This window comes from Eptatretus burgeri, chromosome 14 (assembly GCF_056783735.1).
Source record: "Eptatretus burgeri isolate ZD-2024b chromosome 14, Ebu_testis_v1, whole genome shotgun sequence".
NCBI lineage: Eukaryota > Metazoa > Chordata > Myxini > Myxiniformes > Myxinidae > Eptatretus > Eptatretus burgeri.
This window is the reverse complement of record NC_140974.1, coordinates 9913499-9936926: the sequence shown is the minus strand read 5'-3', so window position 1 is coordinate 9936926 and position 23428 is coordinate 9913499. Positions and strand designations below refer to the sequence as shown.

General features: G+C 41.6%; 1 protein-coding gene across 4 annotated transcripts; it reads left to right on the top strand.

The window, feature by feature from the left end:
* Positions 1-285: 285 nt before the first annotated feature.
* LOC147012631 (protein tyrosine phosphatase type IVA 1) lies at positions 286-21956 on the top strand. 4 transcript variants are annotated; one of them, XM_085853660.1, is made up of 6 exons: positions 286-565; positions 871-997; positions 6824-6916; positions 14118-14248; positions 14778-14852; positions 17513-21956. In XM_085853660.1, exons 2-6 carry the CDS (start codon positions 893-895, stop codon positions 17628-17630), a joined length of 522 nt encoding a protein of 173 aa, XP_085709786.1. In that variant the 5' UTR covers positions 286-565; positions 871-892; the 3' UTR covers positions 17631-21956. The 4 variants fall into 4 exon arrangements, with proteins under 4 accessions (XP_085709786.1, XP_085709787.1, XP_085709788.1 ...); XM_085853661.1 differs by having other exon boundaries at positions 868-997; XM_085853662.1 differs by having other exon boundaries at positions 286-997; positions 17513-17632; positions 18020-21956.
* Positions 21957-23428: the final 1472 nt, after the last annotated feature.

Below are 23428 nucleotides of genomic sequence, written 5' to 3'. Positions count from 1 at the left end.
ACAAGTCTTTCCGAGTTACCCTTTGACATCATGACCATCAACATTTTGTTTAATTTACTTTTAATATGTTGGGTTTCATTGTTTGTAAGGAATTTTGTTTGTGTTTTTGCTTTCTGCCGCTGCTACCTTCGTGCTCGTTCTAATTTTTGCTTGTAGTAAAAGCTTTGATTGTTCTCAACTACACCCTGAATTAAATCTGTAAATGCTAGACGGTTGTTAATTCACAATTGGCTAACCCATACATATGGCTTCTCCCTCACACTCCCTCTCCCACAATCCTACCAGTTTTGCGTTGTTGTTGGTGTCACGTTTATGGAGCTTCTGAAGGCACGAGGAGATTACTGTCAGGCTCAGCACGGGGTGCTCGCAGACAAGTGAACACTGGCGTTACGCAGGCCAAAACTCTGGCTCAGAACAACCACCCAGCCTCTGCCACCAGCTGCCTCAAGACTTGTATTCCCTCCAGGCCCCCCCCTCTTCCCAAGCACCACGTTGGTTTTTTTTTTTTTGCTCACGTTCAACATACGGCGAGGACACCCTTGTCATCTTGTGCGTTCTACATGCGGTAATTGTTTACTTTCCCCAAAGAAGTAGAACATTGGTGTTTTGAAAAATTTGGGAGGCTGGTTGTCATTATAGAAGGGGTTATAAGCAAGAAAAAAAAAAAGTTACAAAAATTTGAGGAAAATACTTAATTTGTCGGCAAAGGTCTTCTACAAGATCGCAACAATTTATTTGGCTCATTTAATTGGTCACTAATGTTTTAAAAAAAAGAAAGAAAAAAAAAAAACCTGAGGATTTGAGAAGCAAGCGACACATAATTATCGTGGTGCTACGGGTTTTTTTTTGTTTTTTTTTTTGTCGAAGAAGCTTGTTATAAGAGGTGGTCAGGATGGCACGCATGAACCGCCCGGCTGCAGTGGAGGTGACGTACAAGAACATGAGGTTCCTCATTACGCATAACCCGACCAACGCCACCCTCAACAAATTCGTCGAGGTGAGTTAATTGTTTTGCCCTTGTTTGAATTGTTTCAAATTGACTTGACTTTCTTGCTTTTCTTTGCACGTCTAATTTATTTTTAACTGAACGCCATGAGCACCTACCTACCTGTCTTGATTCGCTAATTGATTGGTCAGGTATTTTTATTTTGTGAGCTGCTGCTGTTTATTTCTCAGTTTGGAGGATGTTGGACAGTGCTGCATTTTCATTGATAGCATGTTATGCTCACCAATAGTTGCCTTGGTTGCGTTTTGGGGTTTGTCTTGTGTAGTGTTGCCACTTAAACTGATGGCTCGTGATGCTGGGAATTATTGTCGACAAGTGCTCTTGCAATGCAATGTTAAGTATACTGATATCTACTCGTTTCTTTGCAATGCATGTGATATGTATGTATATATATATATATATATATATATATATATATATATATATATATATATATATATATATATATATATATATATATATATATATATATATATATAGTGCACTCTGCCTCTTCCGGCAAGGCATTTTTCTTTCGTGCAGACTATATGATACTATTTCCACATTTTCTTTGTATACTTTGTCTTCAGCTCAATGGTGTTTGACCATGTCACTCATGTCTCTGTCAGGTCAGGTTCGATCTGTGACCTGCTACAGGTACCATGTAAACCTGTACTAACCTGTTCCATGGTCGGGTTGTCGGCGACTAAACCGTCTCCCCCACCAGGTTTCTGGTGAGGAGGGTGTTTGGATATGGACACCCAGCAGGATTAAAAATAAAACCTGTCAAAGGGCGGAGGAGCTCCTTGTGAGCCAACAGCCATCCATATCTAGTGCCCAACTGTGTCTGCGGACGTCGTCCTGCAGTTGGGTCACTTCTTATTAGGAGGTTGGTGGCAGGATTTGCACTCCGGCCACCGTAAAACCCTTCATTCCGCAAAAGGCAAAAACGCAAAAAAATCTGAAAACCCACTCCGTGGGAGTACCTCCTGTGCAGCTTCCCTTCGCAGGGCAGCTCACCGGATGACGGGATTGGGGCAAAGCCTTCGGGACCCCCAATCTTTGATTGGAGGGAAACCACGGGGTAACATCCCTGGGTCAGATTGCGGGAGAGTGTGTCGGAGTGGTGCTGAGGTGTTGTCCACCAGACGGCGGTCTCCTTGGGTTAACCTGAGGCGGTCCCTTCGGGTGGGTGCCTGGAATGTCCTATCCCTAAGAGAGGATGATCACCTGTCTCTTATCATCTGAGCTCAAGCGTTTGGACATCGGGACTGCAGCTCTCTCTGAGGTTCGGAGACCGGATTGCGGCGAGATAATGGTGGGTGGTTACACCTACTATTGGTCTGGTCGCTCTGATGGTTACCATACCCAAGGAGTTGCTGTAGCTGTGTCCAATAAGCTGACCCCAATGATAATTGAGGTAACACCGGTCAACGAGCGTATTATGAGATTAAGGATTCATCACTCCTTAGGTGTCATTTCCCTGGTCTCTGTTTATGCTCCGACTGAGGCGAGTGATCTCACCGTGAAGGATGCATTCTACGCCACACTCGAGTCTGTGGTTGATCAGTGCCCCAGACGAGATACAGTTCTAGTCTTGGGGGATTTCAATGCATCGACTGGAACTGATAGGGACGGTTATGAGGTGTATGTTGGTCCCCATGGGTCAGGAACTATGAACCAGAATAGCACTAAGTTCCTTGACTTTGCAAGAAGTCATGGACTTACGGTGGCTGGTTCATGGTTTCAGCGCCCACAAGCTCATCGCTGGACTTGTTATTCCAACGCTGGCGGTGTGGCAAAGGAGATTGACCATGTCCTCATTGACGGTCGTTGGAGGATGATCCAGAACTGCAGGGTCTACCGGAGTGCTCAGTTCCTCAATACTGACCACAGGCTTGTTGTAGCAACTCTAAAGCTGCACCTTAAATCCTGGAGAATGGTACCATCCCAGCTGAGACTGGATGTTGCCAAGCTCAGGGATGCGAGAGTAGCTGAGGAGTTTGCGAACAGGCTGAGTGGACACTTGGGGGGTCTGGGTGCTTTGGGGGGTCCTGAAGAGTTGTGGAGCGCCTACAAGACCACCGTCCTTGATGTTGCCGGTGGATGCCTTGGAGCTCACCGCAGGGCAAAGAAGAATTTTGTCTCTCAAGGGACACTGGATACCATTGACCAGAGTCGCAGGGCCAGGCTGAATGGCAGAGCTGAGCTGTTCAGGGAGCTGAGGCGTAAAACTGTACGTGCACTGAGGGTGGACAAGGAGGCCTATGTGCGAGGAATCTGTGAGGGGGTAGAGCATCACCTGTGGACAGGTGATTCTCGTCCCTTACAGGGGAGTCGCGCATTACGTTCATCCAAGCCCATCCCTCGGAGCACTACAGTTCGAGCAGAGAGAGTGGTAGGCTCTTGACAGAGGAGTCTGAAGTGAAGGCCCGCTGGGCCGGTTACTTTGAGCGGTTGTACCAGGCTGATCCCCCAACTGTCGAGTTGGACGTCAAGGGTGTTACAATCCCTGTTGCTGACCCTCGAATCAACTGTGGTCCACCTACGCTTGTGGAAACACGGGCTGCTGTGAACCAGTTGAAACGGGGCAAAGCTCCAGGAATCTGTGGCATCCATGCCGAACTTCTCAAGGCTGGTGGAAATGCTGCACTCGTGTCGTTGCATGCAGTTTTGTACTCTGCCTGGAACACAGGCATCATCCCAACTGACTGGAAGAGGGGCCTTGTTGTCCCTCTCTGGAAAGGGAAGGGTGATCGCCAAGACTGCAACAACTACCGAGGGGTGACGCTGCTCTCAGTGCCGGGCAAGGTCTTTGCTCGGATAATTCTCGATAGGGTTCGCCACCATCTGCTTGAGCACCAGCGTCCAGAGCAATCAGGCTTTACACCAAAGAGGTCAACGATTGACCGTATCCTTGCACTTCGTGTCCTCACCGAACGCAGACGAGAGTTTTGGCAGGGGCTGCTTGCAGCCTATGTTGATCTCTGTAAAGCGTTCGATTCAGTGAATCGGGATGTCCTCTGGAGGATTCTTGGTCTTCGTGGGGTGCCACCAAAACTGATCGATCTGATGTCTGAACTCTACTCTGGTACTGAGAGTGCTGTGAAGTGTGGTGGTACCATCTCTGACTTATTTACAGTTGTTACTGGAGTTCGTCAGGGATGTGTACTTGCCCCCACACTTTTCAGCACTTGTACGGACTGGATTCTAGGGAGGATGTCGGAGAGATCAAGTTGCGGTGCGTCATTTGGGAATGTCAAGATCTCGGACCTTGACTTTGCAGATGATGCAGTCATCTTTGCGGAGACTTTAAACATCCTCTTGGGGGCCCTCGAGGTGCTGAATGAGGAGTCGGAGCCGTTGGGATTACGGATTTCTTGGGTCAAAACTAAGATCCAGGCTTTCGGTGACATCTTGGATGCTGCTGTCCTGTCTGTGTCTGTTTGTGGTGAGGATGTTGAGGTCGTGGAGAGATTCACTTACCTTGGCAGTGATATTCATGTCTCTGCTGGCTGCGAGTCAGAGGTCAATAGACGTCTGGGTCGGGCCTTGGGAGTCATGGATTCACTGGATCATGGGGTGTGGCGCTGCCGGTACCTGTGCGGGAGGATGAAAGTCCGAGTCTTCAGGTCCTTGGTACTTCCAGTCTTGCTCTATGGGTGCGAGACTTGGACTCTGACCAAGGATCTGAGACGGAGACTTAATTCCTTTGGTACCAGCTCTCTTCGGAGAATCCTTGGCTATCGCTGGTCGGATTTTGTGTCCAACGAGCGGTTGCTGAGAGAGACTCGGATGAGATTTGTTACCTGCATAGTCCGTGAGCGTCAGTTGTGGCTGTATGGACATGTGGCTTGTTTTCCTGACTCTGATCCTGCTCACCAGATTCTCTCAGCGAGGGAGTCTCATGAGTGGAGGAGGCCAGTGGGTCGACCACGTGCCTCATGGTTGCAACAGGTTGACCATCATCTCAAGGAGATGGGGATGGGCCTGGCATCTGCCTGGGGGATGGCCAGACGGAGGCCCCTGGAGTACCGGCGGAAAGTGGACGCAGCGACGTGCTGTTCTGGCACATGCTCCCATACCTGACCTGACCTGACTCAGCAGTTAACTCGCACTCCTGTGGAACTGCAAGTCCCAAGTTTGAATGTTTCTGGCTTTTAAAAACAAAAAAATGTTTTCTTTTAAAATACCCATTTTGTTCAACACCACCAACCAGTGAGTTTGACATCGTTTCAAAAGAGGAGCAAGTTATTCTTGCTGAAAAATTGTGAATGTTCATTCACCTACACACCTGTCCTGTCTATCTGCAACCAAAATCTCAGTTTCCAATTATAAATTTGTGCATTCTTGGTGACACCATTACCTCCACTTCACTTTACGTTCAGTTGTCAAGTTGTTGCACCTGTAATTTCATGGGTTTCCGCTAGTTATAACAGAAATAATAATTATTATTATTATCCTTGTTTTGGAACATCACGCCATTAGTTGCCCTCGCCAGAGAAGAGGGTATTTCATTTGGGTGTGATTGTTATCTGTCTTTGTTTGTCTGCACAGAACTTGAGTACGGTTTTTCTCTGCAACCACTTGTCAGATTGACATGAAGTTTTCAGCAGTCATGTTGAATATTTTAATGATTATGACATCATCGGTCATGTGGTGTGGCAGCCATGTTGTAAAAAAATGAAAAACTTTAGCCGTTTGCATCTCTGAAGCTGCACCTTGGAAAAAAAATTGAAACTTGGCACATAGCAAGTACTCTCCGTGGGGAATAAGTGTGGTTTTTGTCTGATGTCATTGGTGCCTTCATTATGATGTCATAATTGCATACGTAGAACGCTATATCCGATCAGTATGATAATTTTTGAGGATCATCTTGGGATAAATTGGTCAATAAGAAGAAAGAAAAAAAAATTGATGACGTTAGTCGCGTGGTTTAGCAGATTATTTATATATATAATCTATGTAATGGTTGAACTTTCGAAGGTGAAACTTGACAGCTATAACTGCCTTTCCATGAGGAACAAAATGTTCTCAACTATGATATCATGGATCACATAGTTTGGCAGCCATATTGGATTTACCCTAAAACCTTAAACTCCTCTTCTTCAGAACGGCTCGACAGATCGAGGGGAAACTTCACTTCCATGTTCCCCAAGCCTTGGGGATATCAGGGTGTTCATAAATAATTGATCGGGCACATGGTCTGGCAGTTATATTGGATTGAACAAAAATTTTAAAATTATTTATCTTTAACTGCTTCATCAATCAACAAACTTCACAATTATGATCTATTGATGGGAATACGTTTTAAATTTCAACCTGATCAGACACATTGTTTGGCAGCCAGAGTTACTATTATTATTTTTGAAAAAGGCTCACTTGGTTGTGCCCGGGTGGGTTTTAGGGTAGAGGAGTAGCAGCTGAAATGTGAATCCTATCCAAGTTCGTCCTGATGACATCATCTTCGTTTTTTGCTTGTTCGGATTCCTTCTGATTACTCCAATGCAGGATGTTACCTATTTGGTCTTCCACTTGATTTGATTTTAATTAATTTTAATCCTATTCTAAATTCAATTGAATAATAAAAAATGGTATGGGTCAGGGTCAGGTGTCTAATCAAAGCGGGATGCCTTGGTACCCGGTCATCACTGCCAACAGTTATAAAGTGACTGTTGTGGTTATGTCTTATTAATTGCTTAAAACACCACACAAAATACACAGCACAAAAAAGTCTCGGTGAGGGTCTGCAATCTCTAATTGCTCTTTTTCTTATTAATATTGTGTGTGTCCCTTTTGCTGTCACTTTTTCGAACTTGTTGAATGTTGTTCCTTCAGGAACTGAAGAAGTACGGTGTAACTACGGTTGTGAGGGTCTGTGAGGCGACATACGACAAAGGCCCTGTTGAGGAGCAAGGAATTAGTGTTTTGGTGAGCAGATTGTCTTGTCATCATTAAGACTATCCGATCTTTCATCTTGACTTCAATGACCCTTGTAATGGGTCATGGAGAAGCCCATTTGCACCTTGCTCTTTATTGGTGTGTGTGTGTGTGTGTGTGTGTGTGTGTGTGTGTGTGTGTGTGTGTGTGTGTGTGTGTGTGTGTGTGTGTGTGTGTGTGTGTGTGTGTGTGTGTGTCAAATGAAATCCATCCTCACCGAGCGTAGGGACATCCAAGTGTTGTTGTGCGGTTGGAATGATTAGGATCCAATGGGTGAACCATTGTGTGGGTTTGTGGTTAGCAGCAAAGTTGGTCTCTCTTTTTTTTTTTTTTCCTTTCTTTTTTTTCAATTATTATTATTATTATTATTATTATTATTTTATTGTATTTATTTATTTATTTATTTTGCATCATTTCCACATAATTCAATGACCAGATTGATAGATCATAGGAATTTTTGTTATGAATGTAAAACAAAACAATTATTATTATTTTTTTTTTACCTTGGCCTTGTTAACAATATATTAACCACTTTTAGGATGTTAAAAAAATAAAAAGAAAACTAAAATCGTTCTCTCATTTTGAAACTTGCTAAAACAGCTGGCGGTGCCCTGCTCAGTCAGTGGATGCAAACTGCTTCCGAACCTGTACACTATGTCTGTGTATTCCATGTACAACTCATGTATACCTTGAGGAGATTGTATGATCTCAACCAAATGACATCTATCTACTGCTTCGGCTTCTGAAGATCTGAATTCTTTGATAATGGAACGAAAATCTGGATGTGGAGAATGATCTTGGATTCGAGGTGGAGCCAGGTGGAGCCAGCTGCAAGAAGTTGTGCCGCCGCCACTAATTTTTCCACGACAGAGACCCATCACTTGCGAAGATTTCATTGGAGATGCTGTCAGACCACATGAAGCATCATATTTCTGTTTGAAATTATCACATCACTGTCTTGTGAAAGTATTAACTACTCTGATATTTATGCCTGGTGTTGGCTTAATGGTTAGAGTGGTGGGCTTGGGATCCTACAAGCCGGTAGGCGACGAGGGATTCGCTAGGATCGAAGCGCTGGATTCGATGCTTTTCATTCTGACTGATCCACTGACGAAGATTTATTGCCAAGATGTATTGGTTCACATACAATTGTTCCTCTGCCTGGCAAGATTTTTCCTATTGCGTATTTTGCCAAATGGCACTCATCATAAAAAATGACGGTAAATAGACACCCTATTTTTGAAGGACTACCATTTGAAAAATAATCGGTTTGCTGGTTTGTGCTGTGGAGCCTCGCGTTGCGCACACGCACACGCACGCGCACGCGCACACACACACACGCACACACACACACACACACACACACACACACACACACACACACACACACACACACACACACACACACACACACACACACACACACGCACACACACGGAAAACCCGATAAACTTCTCTCAATGCTCTTGTTTGGCCACACCTCCTGAGCCACACTATTTTTCATAAGCCACGCCCACTTTCGTACGCCACTCCCACTTTAAATAATAAATAATTGGAGGTGGTGTGTGGGTCGTGGAATCGTTTTCGGTAAATCAATAATTGGAGGTGGTGTGGATCGTGGAATCGTTTATGGAAAATAAATAAATAATTGGAGGTGGAGTGTGGGTGGGGAATCGTTTTCGATAAATAAATAAATAATTGAAGGTGGTGCGTGGATCGTGGAATCGATTACGGAAAATAAATAATTGGAGGCTGAGTGTGGGTCGTGGAATCGTTTACGGAAAATAAATAAATAATTGGAGGTGGAGTGTGGGTCGTGGAATAGTTTTCAGTAAATAAATAAATAATTGAAGGTGGTGTGTGGGTCATGGAATCGTTTTCAGTAAATAAATAAATAATTGAAGGTGGTGTGTGGATCGTGGAATTGTTTTCAGTAAATAAATAATTGAAGGTGGTGTGTGGATCGTGGAATCATTTTCGGTAAATAAATAAACATATTATTAGAAATCCACAAAGACAGAAATGCTGGTGATTCCATTTATTTTGGATCCTTTTCACTTTGGTCAATAACGTTTGGATCGAGGAGAGATCGAAGGTGGAACGACGGTGTCATTCCTTACAAACACTGTATACACACCTTAAATGACTGCAAATAGACACCCGATTTTTGAAGGACTTCCATTTGAAAAATAAAACCTCAATCAAAAATTGGCTCGAGTAAAATTTTCTAAATATCTCGCAGTGTTTAATTCGGAAGTCTCGTTTCTCTACATTCAAAACTGAAGGACAAGTATTGAAAATACTGTACGTGGTTTTTAGGCCACTGCACAGCAACGGGTGGTACTTGGCAACGAAATTCAAACTCGCACATTCCCAGTATATATTCCACCTCTTGGCAAAGTTTCATCGAAATCGGTTCGCTGGTTCGTGCTGTGGAGCCTCGCGTTGCAGACACACATACACACACAGACTGACAGACGGAAAACCCGACAATAAGGGTTATCTCGTCTATAGCGAATCCAATAATTCTGAGTTCAAACTCCACTCGGCTGTTTAATACCAGGTGGGGTTGATTCTGCCTGTCATCCTTCCGATGTCAGCAAAATGTGTGCCAGCTTGCTGGTATCCTGTGTCAGAGTGGTGACATACCCTTTATAAGATTCTCAAGACAAGTGCTCCGATATAAAATGCAATCCAGTGCAAAGTGTGCAGCAGAACCAGGTATCCCAGTATTTTATCAAATATCCAAGGAGTCGACTTCTGCAGCACCAACACTCTGCACAGTTTATGGTCCTAATGGATGGATAGCGATGGAAAAGACCCATCACTGGTGTGAATGCATTGTTTGTTGCCATCTTTTATGTGTTGGTATTGCTGTTTGGCGTTCCAATAATACCATGTGTGAATGTTCTAATTTGGGGAGGGGGGAGCGGTAGGGATTCCAGATTTTAAAATGCTGCAGCTCCGATCCACCTCTTTCAAGTACGATTCATACAAATTCTAATTTTGTGTCACTCGGAGTTGCAACATGGAGACTGGTTGGCCTGAAAAGCTGCCACTGTGGCTCCGCTCTCCATATGCATCGCTCCGGTGTAGGTGACTCGACATTGCAAAGCCTCTGATGAAATGAAAAGTGACCGCAAGTCCTGGATCATAATGTGCTGTGCCTGTACTCTATTTAGTTCCATTCCATGTCTGCTGATCTTGGCGGCACACTTGGTTGTTAAAGCAAAGCTGACAGGCTGCTCATTTAATCGGCAATCGAGGGAAATGAAATGGTACAAGCAAATTCAACCAAATGACGACTCCATTTCCTTTTAGATCCATAATTTGCAAAGCGTTAAGAAAAATGAGGTACAAGTACATTTTTCAATTTATATTTTATATACATGTTTTTTTTTACCTCGTAAAGTGTGTTGTCTTCCCCCCTTCCACCATTAGTGTTTGTGACATTTTCACTTCTTTGTCATTTCCAATAATGTGTTGGAACCTGTGTTTTGTCGAATGATTTAGACCTCTTCGTCCTGTATTGGCTGGCATACGGTTAGACATGGTGATGGATAGATATATGGTGAGGCAAGCGAAAAAGTTTTTTTTATTTTTGGTGAAAAACAGCATTTAGTATTGAGTTATTTGCCAGCAAAGATGTCAGATTGCAAAACATTTGAAAAGCGATCGGATTGATTTGATCTTGGATTGGGATTTTGAAAAGCAGGTTTTGCCGACAAGGCCAAAGTGGTTGCATTCATTTATTTAATGTTGTTTTTTCCACGACTCGCATTATATGTCTTGCAAGATCTGTGACGATCTGAAAAAGGTATTTGACAAATTGAAATGTGCACTTTTTCATTATTCCTGCACCCCCCCCCCCAAAAAAAAAAATTCTGTAAGAAATGAATGTCTACTGCAATTGGCAAGTTTGCATTGGTGCCCCTGCCGGTAAGAGCATTTTATATCTGAGCAGTTGTCTTGAGAATCTTGTATAGGGTATTTGTAGCAAAGGCCAAGAATAATGCATAAAATTATTGCAAGAGAAATGTCATCCAAAACACGAGTTTGAAATTCCTCTTGCATCTGTGGGTGTTCACTTAATTTGACATTGTTCAGTAGTTTTAGCAGAGTTGAGCTGTGTTTTACATATAGGCTTGCTATACATGGGTACAGATATGGTAAAAACCATGATGAGTGGTATTCAGTGTTTGTGTCCACATATAGATACGGCATGTGGATACCGATACGATTATTCCGATCGCACTGTGGCAACTGAAATTGTATCTGCACTAGATGGCGAATTGCCACCATTGACACAAGTCTTCAACACATGGAGTATCGAGAACAATGCCCTCCATTCTTCTCTGGTCAGTGCTGAAGGTGTTGAAGTTGATAAAGCTGTTGAGGGGGAAACGCTTGCCTCGATGACCCAAGCATCTCTGAGAACAAAGATCTTAAAATAAAAAAATTAAAATGTCTGGTTCTGCATTCCTCATGTCATTGGTGTTGAGAACCTCAGTGGTGCAGAAAACGTTGCATCCTTGGCATAGCTGGTGTCCTCTTGCCCATTTATCCAGGAAAAACCTACTTTCACACTTGTCATGTGCTTATATTCGTGTCCGATATCCATCTATATGTGAACACAGTCCTTTTTACCTCATATCTTTGCTGTATCCGCATCAATAATTATATATATATATATATATATATATATATATATATATATATATATATATATATATATATATGGAATATGTATGAGCCTTTATTTATATATATATATATATATATATATATATATATATATATATATATATATATATATATATATATATATATATATATATATATATATATATATATATATATATATATATATATATATATATATATATATATATATATATATATATATATATATTCGCTTATGGATGCACTTTAATGCATGGACCCAAAACTGCCTGATTTAACAGGTCACCTGCCAATTTGCTTTGGAGCCAGTTTCCCTGATGAGCACACAGAGGTTCTCATTAGCAAACAAGATTTATTGGCAAAAGATAGGCTGGGAGGAAGAAGAAGACACGGCCGCTTCCACGGCAAAACAGTACTATCAAATGAAGACTAAAATATAATGCACGCCCTCAGAACCATGACAGAACTTGAACTTCAAGGGCACTCGGTAGAGCGCATACCTCCACTAAGCAATACCTGATCCACAAGAACATATCGGACCCAATACATTTTTGAAATCTCATGCAAGACTGCTATATCGTTTTTGGCCCTATCAATGGTGAGGAATCACTTTAAGAATTAAATAATTATGGAATCCAGATATTCACCAAAATTGAATCAATTCGTCCATGCGATACACCCAACCTGTTCAAGTTTCGTCCGAATCCGTCCACAACGTTTTGAGATATCATGCTATATATAATTTTTGGCCCTGTCTCTCAATTGTGAAGAATCATTTGAAAAAACATTCTAAGAGTTGGATCCAGATCTTCTCCAAATTGGACATACCAAAAGAGAAAAAGGGTTACAAAAGGCAGACAGGATAAAAGCAAAGATGTGGTTCAGTCCTGTTCGAGCCGAGCGAGGCACCCTTGCTAAAATCTGATGGGAAGAACTGGCTTCAGTTATTCCACATGTGACGTGCCTTTAGGTGGGTTTCTGGTTGTCCCCATATTTTGCGTCCATATACAACATATATTGTGCATGTGAACAGTCTCATGCTCTGTAATGCATTAGAAAACTGTTTTGGGGGGGGGGAAATGACTTTTAATCCTTAAACTCTCTGAATTTCAGAGTTGAGGCATTTCAGGCAAAAGGGGAGGGGGTGGGGGGGTACACTGATTATTGAATAGATGTAAAGAAATATTTTACATATATATATATATATATATATATATATATATATAAAAAAATTTTTTTTCCTTTCTTCAAGAGCTTCATTGAACTCCCTTTCAAGTGCTTATTGGTTAAGCAATAACCTCCACACCTGTGTACGTACATACAGTGCTGCACACAATACAAACGAAAGATTGTGTGATCTGAGCTTTCTTACCAATGATGTTCGGCCACCCAGTGTTTCGGTGAGAAGGGTAACTATTCATGAAAGCAAAAAGCACATGACAAACACTTAACGATGCTAGTTTTGGCTCACCCAGCCAGCTCCATGGTATTTTTTTCTTTTTTTTTTGCTTTTGAAGCTGCCAAGATAACCTGGCTTCATGCAACGGTTGCAGTAATTGCTTGTTGTAATTTGGAATACATGCAGCTTCAGTTTTGCGTTTTTATTATCCCCCGCCGCATGGTGGAAGGGGGATATTGTTATCACCCGGGTCGTCCGTCCGGCTGTCCGTCCGTCCGGCTGGCTGGGCGTCAACATTTATAGCTGTGAGTGCGATAACTCATAAACTGTTCGCCATATCGATTTGAAATTTGGGTCACACATGTACCACCTGAAAAGGAAGAACCCTATTGATTTTGGGCATGGCCGGATCCAAAATGGCCGACTGGGGCAGTCATCCGGCTGGCTGGCTGGGCGTCAATATTTATGGCATCAACATTTATAGCTGTGCGTGTGATAACTCATAAACTGTTCACCATATCGATTTGAAATTTGGGTCACACATGTACCACCTGAAAAGGAAGAACCCTATTGATTTTGGGCGTGACCGGATCCAAGATGGCCGACTGGGGCGGCCATCTTGAAAAAATTTTTTTTGTAATAAATGGAAAACCGCTTATCTGATTTCAATTATTTTTGGTTACTTTGCTCCTCACCCATGGGGAACTTTTTCGAGATGATGACCAAATGGTGTCTTGTTTCCAATTCACCTCCCTCATTATCTGGAATATGTATGACCTTTTTCAATGGCGGGAGATTCCCCATCTCTGATGGTATATTTTAATTTTAATTAATCCGCTGCCAATTTTCGGGTTTATTCCCTTTTATTCTTTGTTGTAATGCTGCTCATCGGGATGATGAGCAGGTGGGGATTCAAAATATTCCAAGTGACATCATCCTGGCTGTCTCATTTGATTAAATTATCTGTGCAACATCCTTGAGCAAATACAATTTGTGTTAGTAGTTTTATAAAACGTGACTATCGACTACCAAGTAATTAATTTTAAGCGTTTTTACTTATTTTCACAAATTCTAGAATACCTCATTGTTGTATTTCATTTTATTTTTCAGGATATGCCGTTTGAAGATGGTGCTCCACCTTCCAATTTGATTGTTGACGATTGGCTAAGCCTGCTAAAAGGAAAGTTTCGTGACGAGCCGGGATGCTGCATTGCCGTGCACTGCGTTGCTGGCCTTGGCCGGTGAGTGTCCACGGTGGATTGTGCAGGAATTTTGAGTGCTCCTAACCCTTTAAGATAGTGGTTTGGGTATCACTTTTGCCCACTATCTGGCACTCATGGCAAGTGAAACTTTTTGTTTTGTCAGTCATCATTGCGGAACGTTTTTGATGGCTCGCGTTTTCTGGCACTCAGTAGGATTGGCAGCTCCCATGCAAATGCTTGCTGTGTATGCAACTTGGTACTCTGTCTATATTTAACTCGGTTTTTTTTCTTGTCGAGCCAATCTCCATAGGTTTGCTTGGCATGCTCATTTCGACAGCATCTGTGGCTTTGCTTTTTTGTAGTTCACAAAATGGTTTGTTTGACAATTTTGCACCTGCACAAGTGTTGCTGCCATGATGTTGAGGTGTAAAGACTGAGTATAGAAGCAATTACTGAACGAGTGAAAATTTGAGCAATGTAAATAAAAGTTTATTCTTCTTCTTATTATTATTGTTATTATATATATGTATATATAATTTTTTAAAAAATAATAATTCCTTTTTTTCAGGGCTCCTGTGCTGGTCGCCTTGGCCCTTCTTGAGAGTGGAATGAAGTACGAAGATGCAGTGCAGTTTATCAGGCAGTAAGTGTTGCAGGTGCTTTGAAGAACGAAGTGATCACAATTTTCATCTCCAAATGAATGGCATTTTTAATCTGTTTGTTTTGTTAGTCAGAAGATTTCTGATGACACTTTTTTGTTTTTTATCTTGCCAAAACGAAGTTTTTGCAAGATATGTTAGCCAGCTTGTATGTTTTTTTTTTTGTTTGTTTGTTTGTTTGTCTGTAATCACGTATAAAAAATTCTGCAGAGCACAGTTATCATTGGAAATTTTTGTAACTTCGCATATCAGAGGTCTATAGAGGTCCCTTTCAGTGCACAAAATTTTGAAGGTCAAGGTCAAAGGTCAAGGTCACTTTGTCGCAAATCAGGGGAGTCGACGAAACCCTTATTTTTTGAGTAATTTTGATCGGATCGTCTTCAAACTTCATGGGAATATAGTTCATGGTCTGGCGCTCAGCTGATTAATTTTTGGTGGCGATTGGCCTTGACCTTCATGGTTAGCGCCTCAGGTCAAACATATTTGACCCCAAGGTCAAATTTTCAAGTTTTAGGAACCATATCGTGTAGTACCTCAAATTGAACACCTCTGAGTGCTTTCTAGATATGTCAAGCTTGAGACATTATGACATCATTTGGTGACGTTATGAGGCAAAAGCATATTTTTCACGGTTACTCTGTAGAACGATTCTCATCGGAATCTCTCGTAGGCAGATATTCCTCAAGGAGTCGCTCCTGGTGGATAGCAGCTCTGTTCACCTCAGTGTGACCTTAAAGAAGTCACACGTGGTCACCTTTTGGCAAGATACGGGTCACCCTGCGGGTGACATTGTTTTTATTTTTGTTTTTTTGCCTGTCAACACAAATGTGAAAGTTCACTCAAACGAAATCCTAATGTGGCACCCCGCTTCAACATATGACGGACGTGACTAAATATATGCTTTGTTACAATGTTGTCATTGTTTTTGTTATTACCTCTGCCATTGAAGGTGAAGAAGGTTATGTTTTCACCCTTCTGTGTGTTTGTTTGTTACTTGGCAAATATATATATATATCTATATATATATATTTTTTATATATATATATATATATATATATATATATATATATATATATATATATTTTTTGACAAGTACAGTATGTTGATCGCCTCCGTTTGTGTGTTTGTCTGTCCGCTCGCCTCCAGCCCAAACCGCACAACCGATCGTTCTGAAATTTTCCGAGATTAATGGCACCGACCCTGCGACGGTCCCGCATTGAAGTTTCGGAAAAATTGTTTGACCAAAAAGGTCTACAAAGGCCAAAAGGCCAATTTGAGGCAAATTTTATAAAATCCTCAAATCACATCCAATTGACTTGAAATTTGAACAGGATTTGCATATCAGGTCAGTGAAGTCAACCACATACTACTTTTGAGGATATCCTAGGTCAAAAGGTCAACCCAAAATGGGTCAAATTTTTTAAATTGTTTCTAAAATTGTCAATTTTAATCTGATTGACTTGAAATTTGAAGATGATTTGCATTTGAGGTCACTGAATTGAAACACATTAATTTTGAGGTAAACTGAGGCCAAAAGGCCAAATTGTCTAAAATCGTCAATTTTCATCCGATTCACTTGAAATTTGAAGAGCATTTTCATGTCAGGTCCCTGAATTCAACGACCAATTAATTTTAAGGTTGTAAGGTCAACACAGACCAGGTTTCTAAAATTGATAGATAGGGCCAAAAACTGAATATATCACTATATCTCAAAAACTTGTGGGTGAGTTATGACAAAACAAGGTGGATGAGTTGAATCATTGACGAGAACAAGCGGATTGGATTTTGGTTCGGATTCAGTCCATCAGTGGGATACAAAATGTAAACTGTCCCACCTGGCAGAGGTATGCACTCTACCAAGTGCCATTCTACTTTGTACAGTTTTGCCAAGTTGTCACACTGAGTGATTTTTCATTGTCTGTCTGTTGGTGTACAGGATATCTCAAAAAGTTGTGGACAGATCCGGATGAAATTTTGTGGACAGGTTGGGTGTGTGACAATAATTGATTCAATTTTGTTGAAGATCTAGATCTGTATCTGATCATTTTTAAGTGATTTTTCACCATTGAGAGATCGGGCCAAAGACGATATAGTACTGTTTAGCATGATATTTCAAAAATGTATTGGGCCCGATATGTTCTTGTGGATCAGGCATTACGTGGCGGAGGTATGCGCTCTTTCATGCCGTGGAAATGACATATTAAGCTGCTCTATACACCTTTGCATTGCGTGCGTTTGAAACATGGGAATTCTTCCGCATTATTTCGAGTTAATTAGCTCAACTTCCAAGGAAATCATGATGATCATTTGGGTGTATCGCACTCCCCCATCAAACAGCTCCAGGAGAAACACACGCACACACACCTCGTCCATTTATAGAAGATCACCCTTTTATACACGACGACTTCTTATACTACTACTTTCTCATTGTGTATTTGTAAGTGAACATCATCTTTTTCACCCGTACACAGTGAAAGCCAGGCATGGGAACTGGATTTGTAAATTTGAACATTCTCTTAAATATTCTTGAGACCACTGCATAAAACATGTTATTTTTGGCATTAAAAGTTGATTGATTGTATTTTGTGCAGTGAAAGCTAATTTTGTTTTTCATAAAACCTATTTTGCCATCTCTTGATTCCAGGAAGCGGAGGGGAGCAATAAACAGCAAACAGTTGCTCTACCTTGAGAAGTATCGACCCAAAATGCGCCTCCGGTTCCGCGAGACAAACGGCCATAGGAACAACTGCTGTATTCAGTAAAAGTACTCTTGGAGCCTGACACACAGCCTCTTGCATTTTCCTCGGCCTGTGATATTTTTTCTTTTTTTTAATTATTGTTATTATTATTATTATTATTATTATTATTATTTTTCTTTGTGAATGAAATTGCATTTTTCTGTTTTTTACACTGCTGTTGTGATTTAAACACCTGGCTTGTAAAGCACAACCTCACTTGATTGATTGCATTTTGTTCTTCCTGTGATATTCAAGTCTAGTATCTCTGAGGGATAGTGAAAAACATTTTTAAAAAGACATCGTATACAATAATTTGATTACATTTGCTCCAGTTTGTATGGCCATTTTTTTTTTTGTTGCAAAATTTTTATTTATTGTTTTTTTTTTTTTTTTTTGTATGCGATTCCACCAAGCACCTTGCAAATGTGACGGGCCAGCTGAAACGACAGCATGCTGCGCCATTGTCGCATGGTGTCCTGATACACGTACGCCGAAACACCTGCACTTATCGGTGCCAGACTTGATAGGCCATGAACCACGCACGTTTTGAAGCCTGCAAGTTGTTTTTTAACCGTTGTTGTGAAGCCAATAGATTGTATCAATAAAACCGTACAAATTGATCGATTTATCAGAAATCTTTTGGTTGAGGGTGTGCTGACCATTGTTGTTTTCTTTGACCTGCACCTCTCTGCTATTGCCTGATGTACACAATTGGCCTCATATTTTGGAAGGGGTTTTGTTGGGTTAAGAACCCGTTTTTAACTTCACACTGTGTACTTGCAAATCGAACTTTTATTTTAATTTGAGCTCAACCCCATTTTGCTTTGGTATTTTTTTCTTTTTTCCCCTGAACAGCTTGATTAGCCAAGCCCCCAACTAATTTTTACAGAAATTGAGGCTCGTGGAGTGGCTAAATTAGAGCGACTGCTTTGCATACTGACAGAGGGGACATGGGGGAAGAAGCAGTCAAAATCATGTGGGTGCAACTCGTACGAGTATCATGGCAGGAATGGAAGAGTAAGAATGAATTGATGGTGGGGGTGAGGATGTGTGTGCGTGTGCTTGCGCGTGCGTACGCAAGAGATTGGAGAATGCTTGATGTGGTGATTGATGGCACTCTTGAAAGATTTGAGGGAAGAGCATGAGGAAAAAAAAAGATGCAGACAAAGAACAAGTTGGTTCAAAACACCATCAACAGGAAGATCACAAGACCATTCAATGTCGAGCAGACATTTCCTCCTGGAGAAAAATCCAATGATTACTGAAGAAGCTCCTCCCAGAATATCATTGTCAAACAGTTTGAGCATGAAGGGATGAACCGTACAGGGAAAGAAGAGAGGGATCAGGATATCTGTCTGAGGAAGGAATCCCAGGAACTGATGAGATAGTGGACCAGTCTTGAAGGAATATAGCACATTGTAGGCTGGATCCAATCTGCCTTATAAGGAACTTCAACGAGGGAGTAGTCCATTGGGCCTATCAAGCCTGCACCATGGTTGCCAACATATGATTGGTTGTTCTCCTTTTTTTTTTTAATTCTGAGTGTCAAGTAAGGAAGCAGCACGTATGATTTTTAAAGTCTTTGGTATGACTCGGTCAGGGTTCGAACCGCCAACCTCTCAGACTCAGCGGTCACTCCAGCCATTACAGCACCTGGTTGGCCTTACGGTAACTGTTTTACAAGTCGGTCTCTTGGTAGCTCTCTGAACACTTCCAAGGAATTGTACTTTCACATGTACACGATAAGAAGATCCTAGTGGAGGTGGACAGGCGGACAGGTTTGAGAAGTTTGACGTGACCAGGTTTATTGGAGAAGACTATGGAAAAGTCTTTTATATGGTGTTAGCATAGAAAGGGAAATAAAAAGCATACCTCTCAACATTCTGTTGAGAAGATTGTCCAAATCGAAGAATGGTTGCCATCCTGTGAGACGAGGTGGAATATAGACTGAGTAAGACCATCTGTTTTCCAGGAACCCTTAGCTGCAATAGTGTGGACTGTTCGTTGCTTGAGGATGAAGCCCCACTTGATGAATTCCTCCAACATGCAGGTTTAACATCTGCTTGGGTGTAAGTTTTATTCGCTCTCTTTTTTGTGACTGCTTCTAACATTCATCATCCCTATGATTGCAATTTGGATTTTGATGTCCAGTGGTACTTGTTATTCGAGCAAAGCCAACATACAGAGGCATAATCCAACTTCCTGTGACGTCTTTTCTTGTACCAGTAACACAGTAAGTCTGTCTCTCCAAATCCTTTTTTTTGTTGTACACTTTGTTGTGCATTTCAAATCTTATTATTATTTGTTTTTTTGGACTTCTGGCCTCTTTAATTATAAACTTAATTTTTGGTTAAATGGCAGCTTTAATTTACTTTTTTTTTTTTTAAGCAAGGGATGACTTGGTGGTGGAGGTTAAAGATGTAAGTTGTTGCCAATTTTTCTAATCGAGGAACTGTGATTATAAAATAATGTTAAATACGATACAGGTGGTACTTTCCATGGGTGCATGATGTAAATGCAAAGTTGTGTCGAGCGATGTGGCCAATGGCTTGCATCGATGGCGGATGCTTTGCGAGTGAAACTTAAGACGTGTGCAAAGGAAAGAGGGGAATGTTAATTTTTTATTTATTAAATTTTTTTGACATGTTCCCTTTGGGAGGAAGGAGTGGGTGGGGGTGTGGGAGTGTTTAAAGATTCTGATTTTGAGAACTCTGAAGAATGTTCTAAACCAGGGCGTTCCCAAACCCAGGGTCGTGACGCAAACTTGGAAAACAAAACAAAACAAAAAAAACCTTCAAAATCCCAGTTTTTTTTTTTTTTTTTTTTTTTTTTTTTTTTTTTGAGTGGGGTTTTCACGTCAAAAGCGTTTTCTCTGACAATTTTTTTTATCGTAGGTACCGGTACCATTTGGGTTGTGAAGCCAACGTGATTTCAAAATTTGGGTCGTGGACAAAAAAGTTTGTGAAGCGCTGTTCGAAACAATTTTTTTTTTTGAGCAAACTAATTTATCGCCGATTTTTGTTGCATGAATTGTTGAGCCCATTTCGTCAGTATTAGAAATGCTTCCAAATCACAGCCAGAAAAGGCAGAGTGCCGCGATGACACCTGCTGATGTAACGAGTCTCGATCAGACCGGCGCTTTCACTTGGCGTCGTCCCATATCGTTAGTTTTCCTCTGTAGTTTTGTTTGACAATATTCCGAGGCCTGTTTCTCATCACCTGCCTTGCTCACCAATCTGTACTGTTCCTTGCTTGGCCTTTTCTTTTTTAACGAAGTGGAAAATGTGCGGTGCATTTCATTCAAAACGTAGTTGCCTTTTCTGGTGTTTATAATCTTTCAATCTGCTTCCTGACTGCTTGAAGGATCTTTTAGGTTTTGCCTCGAGTCGAGTGTCGGATATCGGCGGGTGGCTCAACCTGAATGTGTTTAAAAATCAGGGTGGTAAGTTGGGTCGGGAGATGGAGATAGACGAGGTGGTGGTTGCACAGACATATTTATGGTACATGACTGCAGTTTCAAAAGTCTCATCTTTCTGCTTCAGATGAGCCTGACTAATTTATTTTGTTTTTTGACTGAGGCTGAAGCATCATAAAGGTTTTTTTTCCTTTCTTCTTCTTCTTTTGATGTCGGTCATAAAGGAGTGCAAGTTTTTACGTACGTAATAATCTTTGTGATCTTGCAAACAATGGCTGTGTCCTGTGAAATTGCTCCAATGAGGGAATTGCACCTGTTTTGCAAAGAATTCATTTTTGATTTTATTTTTCCTCTTCAGTATGCAGTTGTTCATCTGAGTTTCTCTTGTTGCAAAATTTAAATGCTCTGTGAGGTTATTTTGTCAGGGTACCATGTAGTTTTTGCCACTTCCTTCTTCCACAGCTTTTCATCTTGTGGATTTAAAAGATGATTGAGGGGTTTGTGAGTCGGGGCAGAGGCAAAGGGGAATATTTGAGAACACGAAACAGTTTTGGTTAATAAAAAAAACTTTTATTGTGGGGATTTATTACTTCCTCTCCGACCCCCACCTCTCCCTTTCTCCAGGGTTAATAGTGTCATTGACTTCAACTGGCTTATGGTGAATTATAAGAAAGTTTTTATTTTTAACTGGGTGGTAGAATGGGACTTTGCGTCAGCTGCCATTTTATAACTTCTCAAAAGTTTTTCCCTCCACGCAGCTGTTTGAACTTTCAAATCGGACACGATCTGTCACGCTGCTCTTGTTTACAGAATTTCTCACCATAAGTCGTAAGCTTTTCCACCGTGTAACATCGGGTGTTTTAAGCTCTGTGCCTGTACCAAATGTGCACATGATTAAAATCTTTTGGCCAGAATAAAGGTTTATTTGCTTCTTATTGTGCAGCGTGGTCGTGTATTGCAAGGTTGTCTGAAGGAAGGGTTCTTTTAATAAACATTGAATCGGGAAATAAAATTAAGTTTAAGCTGCTTGTGTTGTGAAATCTTGAGATGCAAGTTGAGCTGTAATACCCCAAAATCATCTTTAACTTGGAGGATCTCCTGTCTTCACCATTCACATGATCACGTGCCGTGATCCAAATTGCCTCGATCTCGAGAACCCGCTGAAAAACGTAGTGCAGTACAATAAATGGTTGACTCAAGTTTGTCGTCATGGAGGTTGTTTTTACTCCTGTCTATCAGTCTCTGAACAAAATATCTCAAGTTGTGGATGGATTCAGATGAAACTTGCTGGATGAATTGGGTTTATGATAACAAGCCAATTGCATTTTAGTTCAGGTCCAAATCCAGATCTGGCCTATTGGTGGCATACAAAACATAAACTAATCAGCCTGGTGGAGGTATGCTTTCTACCGAGTGCCCTTCCAGTTCTGATATGCCATACTCTGTTACATAGTGTTGGTGCTGCTGAAGCAGTCTTCGCAAGAGTTTTATTTATATATATATTTTTCCCCTCTCTCCACTTCCTCCATTCATTTACCCAAGCAGTTTTTTCAAGTGTTGCAGTTCAAGGAGCATCACCATTCCAAATGCAGTAATACACTGGATGTAGATATTTGTGACTTGTTCAAGGTACTGGAACGAATTGTGGGATCTTTAAAGTTCACCTATTACTGTCGGCAGGTCAAGTCCACCATGCACATTGATCCCTCGACCTGCATTTATATGCATCACATCTGTTCACCATCGGTGCTGTGCATGCACTCCCAGCAGGGCTTGATTGAACTGTGGATGTGGTCTTGGTTCTCACTTAAATCAAATTGTTGCTGCTTCTCGGATGGGGTTGTTCTGCCAACTGGCAGACAGATGCAACTCCATGTTTACACTGCAATTAACAATTTGATGTTTTCTCTCTATCGAGTGCAGCCTGTGGCTGCTGGTTGCATCATTGGTTGGGACGCGGCTATGCCGCTGATGCAGTGTCCCCCTTATATTACCAGTACACTGGTACTCATTTTGCCGACATCGGAAGGATGACAGGCTGAGTCAACCTCCTGGTGTATTTTTTCATTCAGCGGCCAACGGGGCTTGAACTCAGGATCCCAAGCCACCAGTCCATCCATTGGGACCATACCCTGTACAGAGCATTTGTGCTGCCGAAGCAGTCTCCTTGGCTATTGGGCACAATCCTGGACAGGTCGCCACTCTGACGCACGATACTTGAATGACTCGGTCATCCCAGCAAGCTGGTACTCATTTTGCCAACCTCGGAAGGATGGCAGGCTGAGTCAACTCCCTGGTGAATTAATTCAGCGGGCAACGAGGCTTGAACTCAGGACCCTCGGATCCCAAGCCACCCCCGAACAACTCAGCCAACACCAGGCTTAATTTGATGATGAAACAATGAATT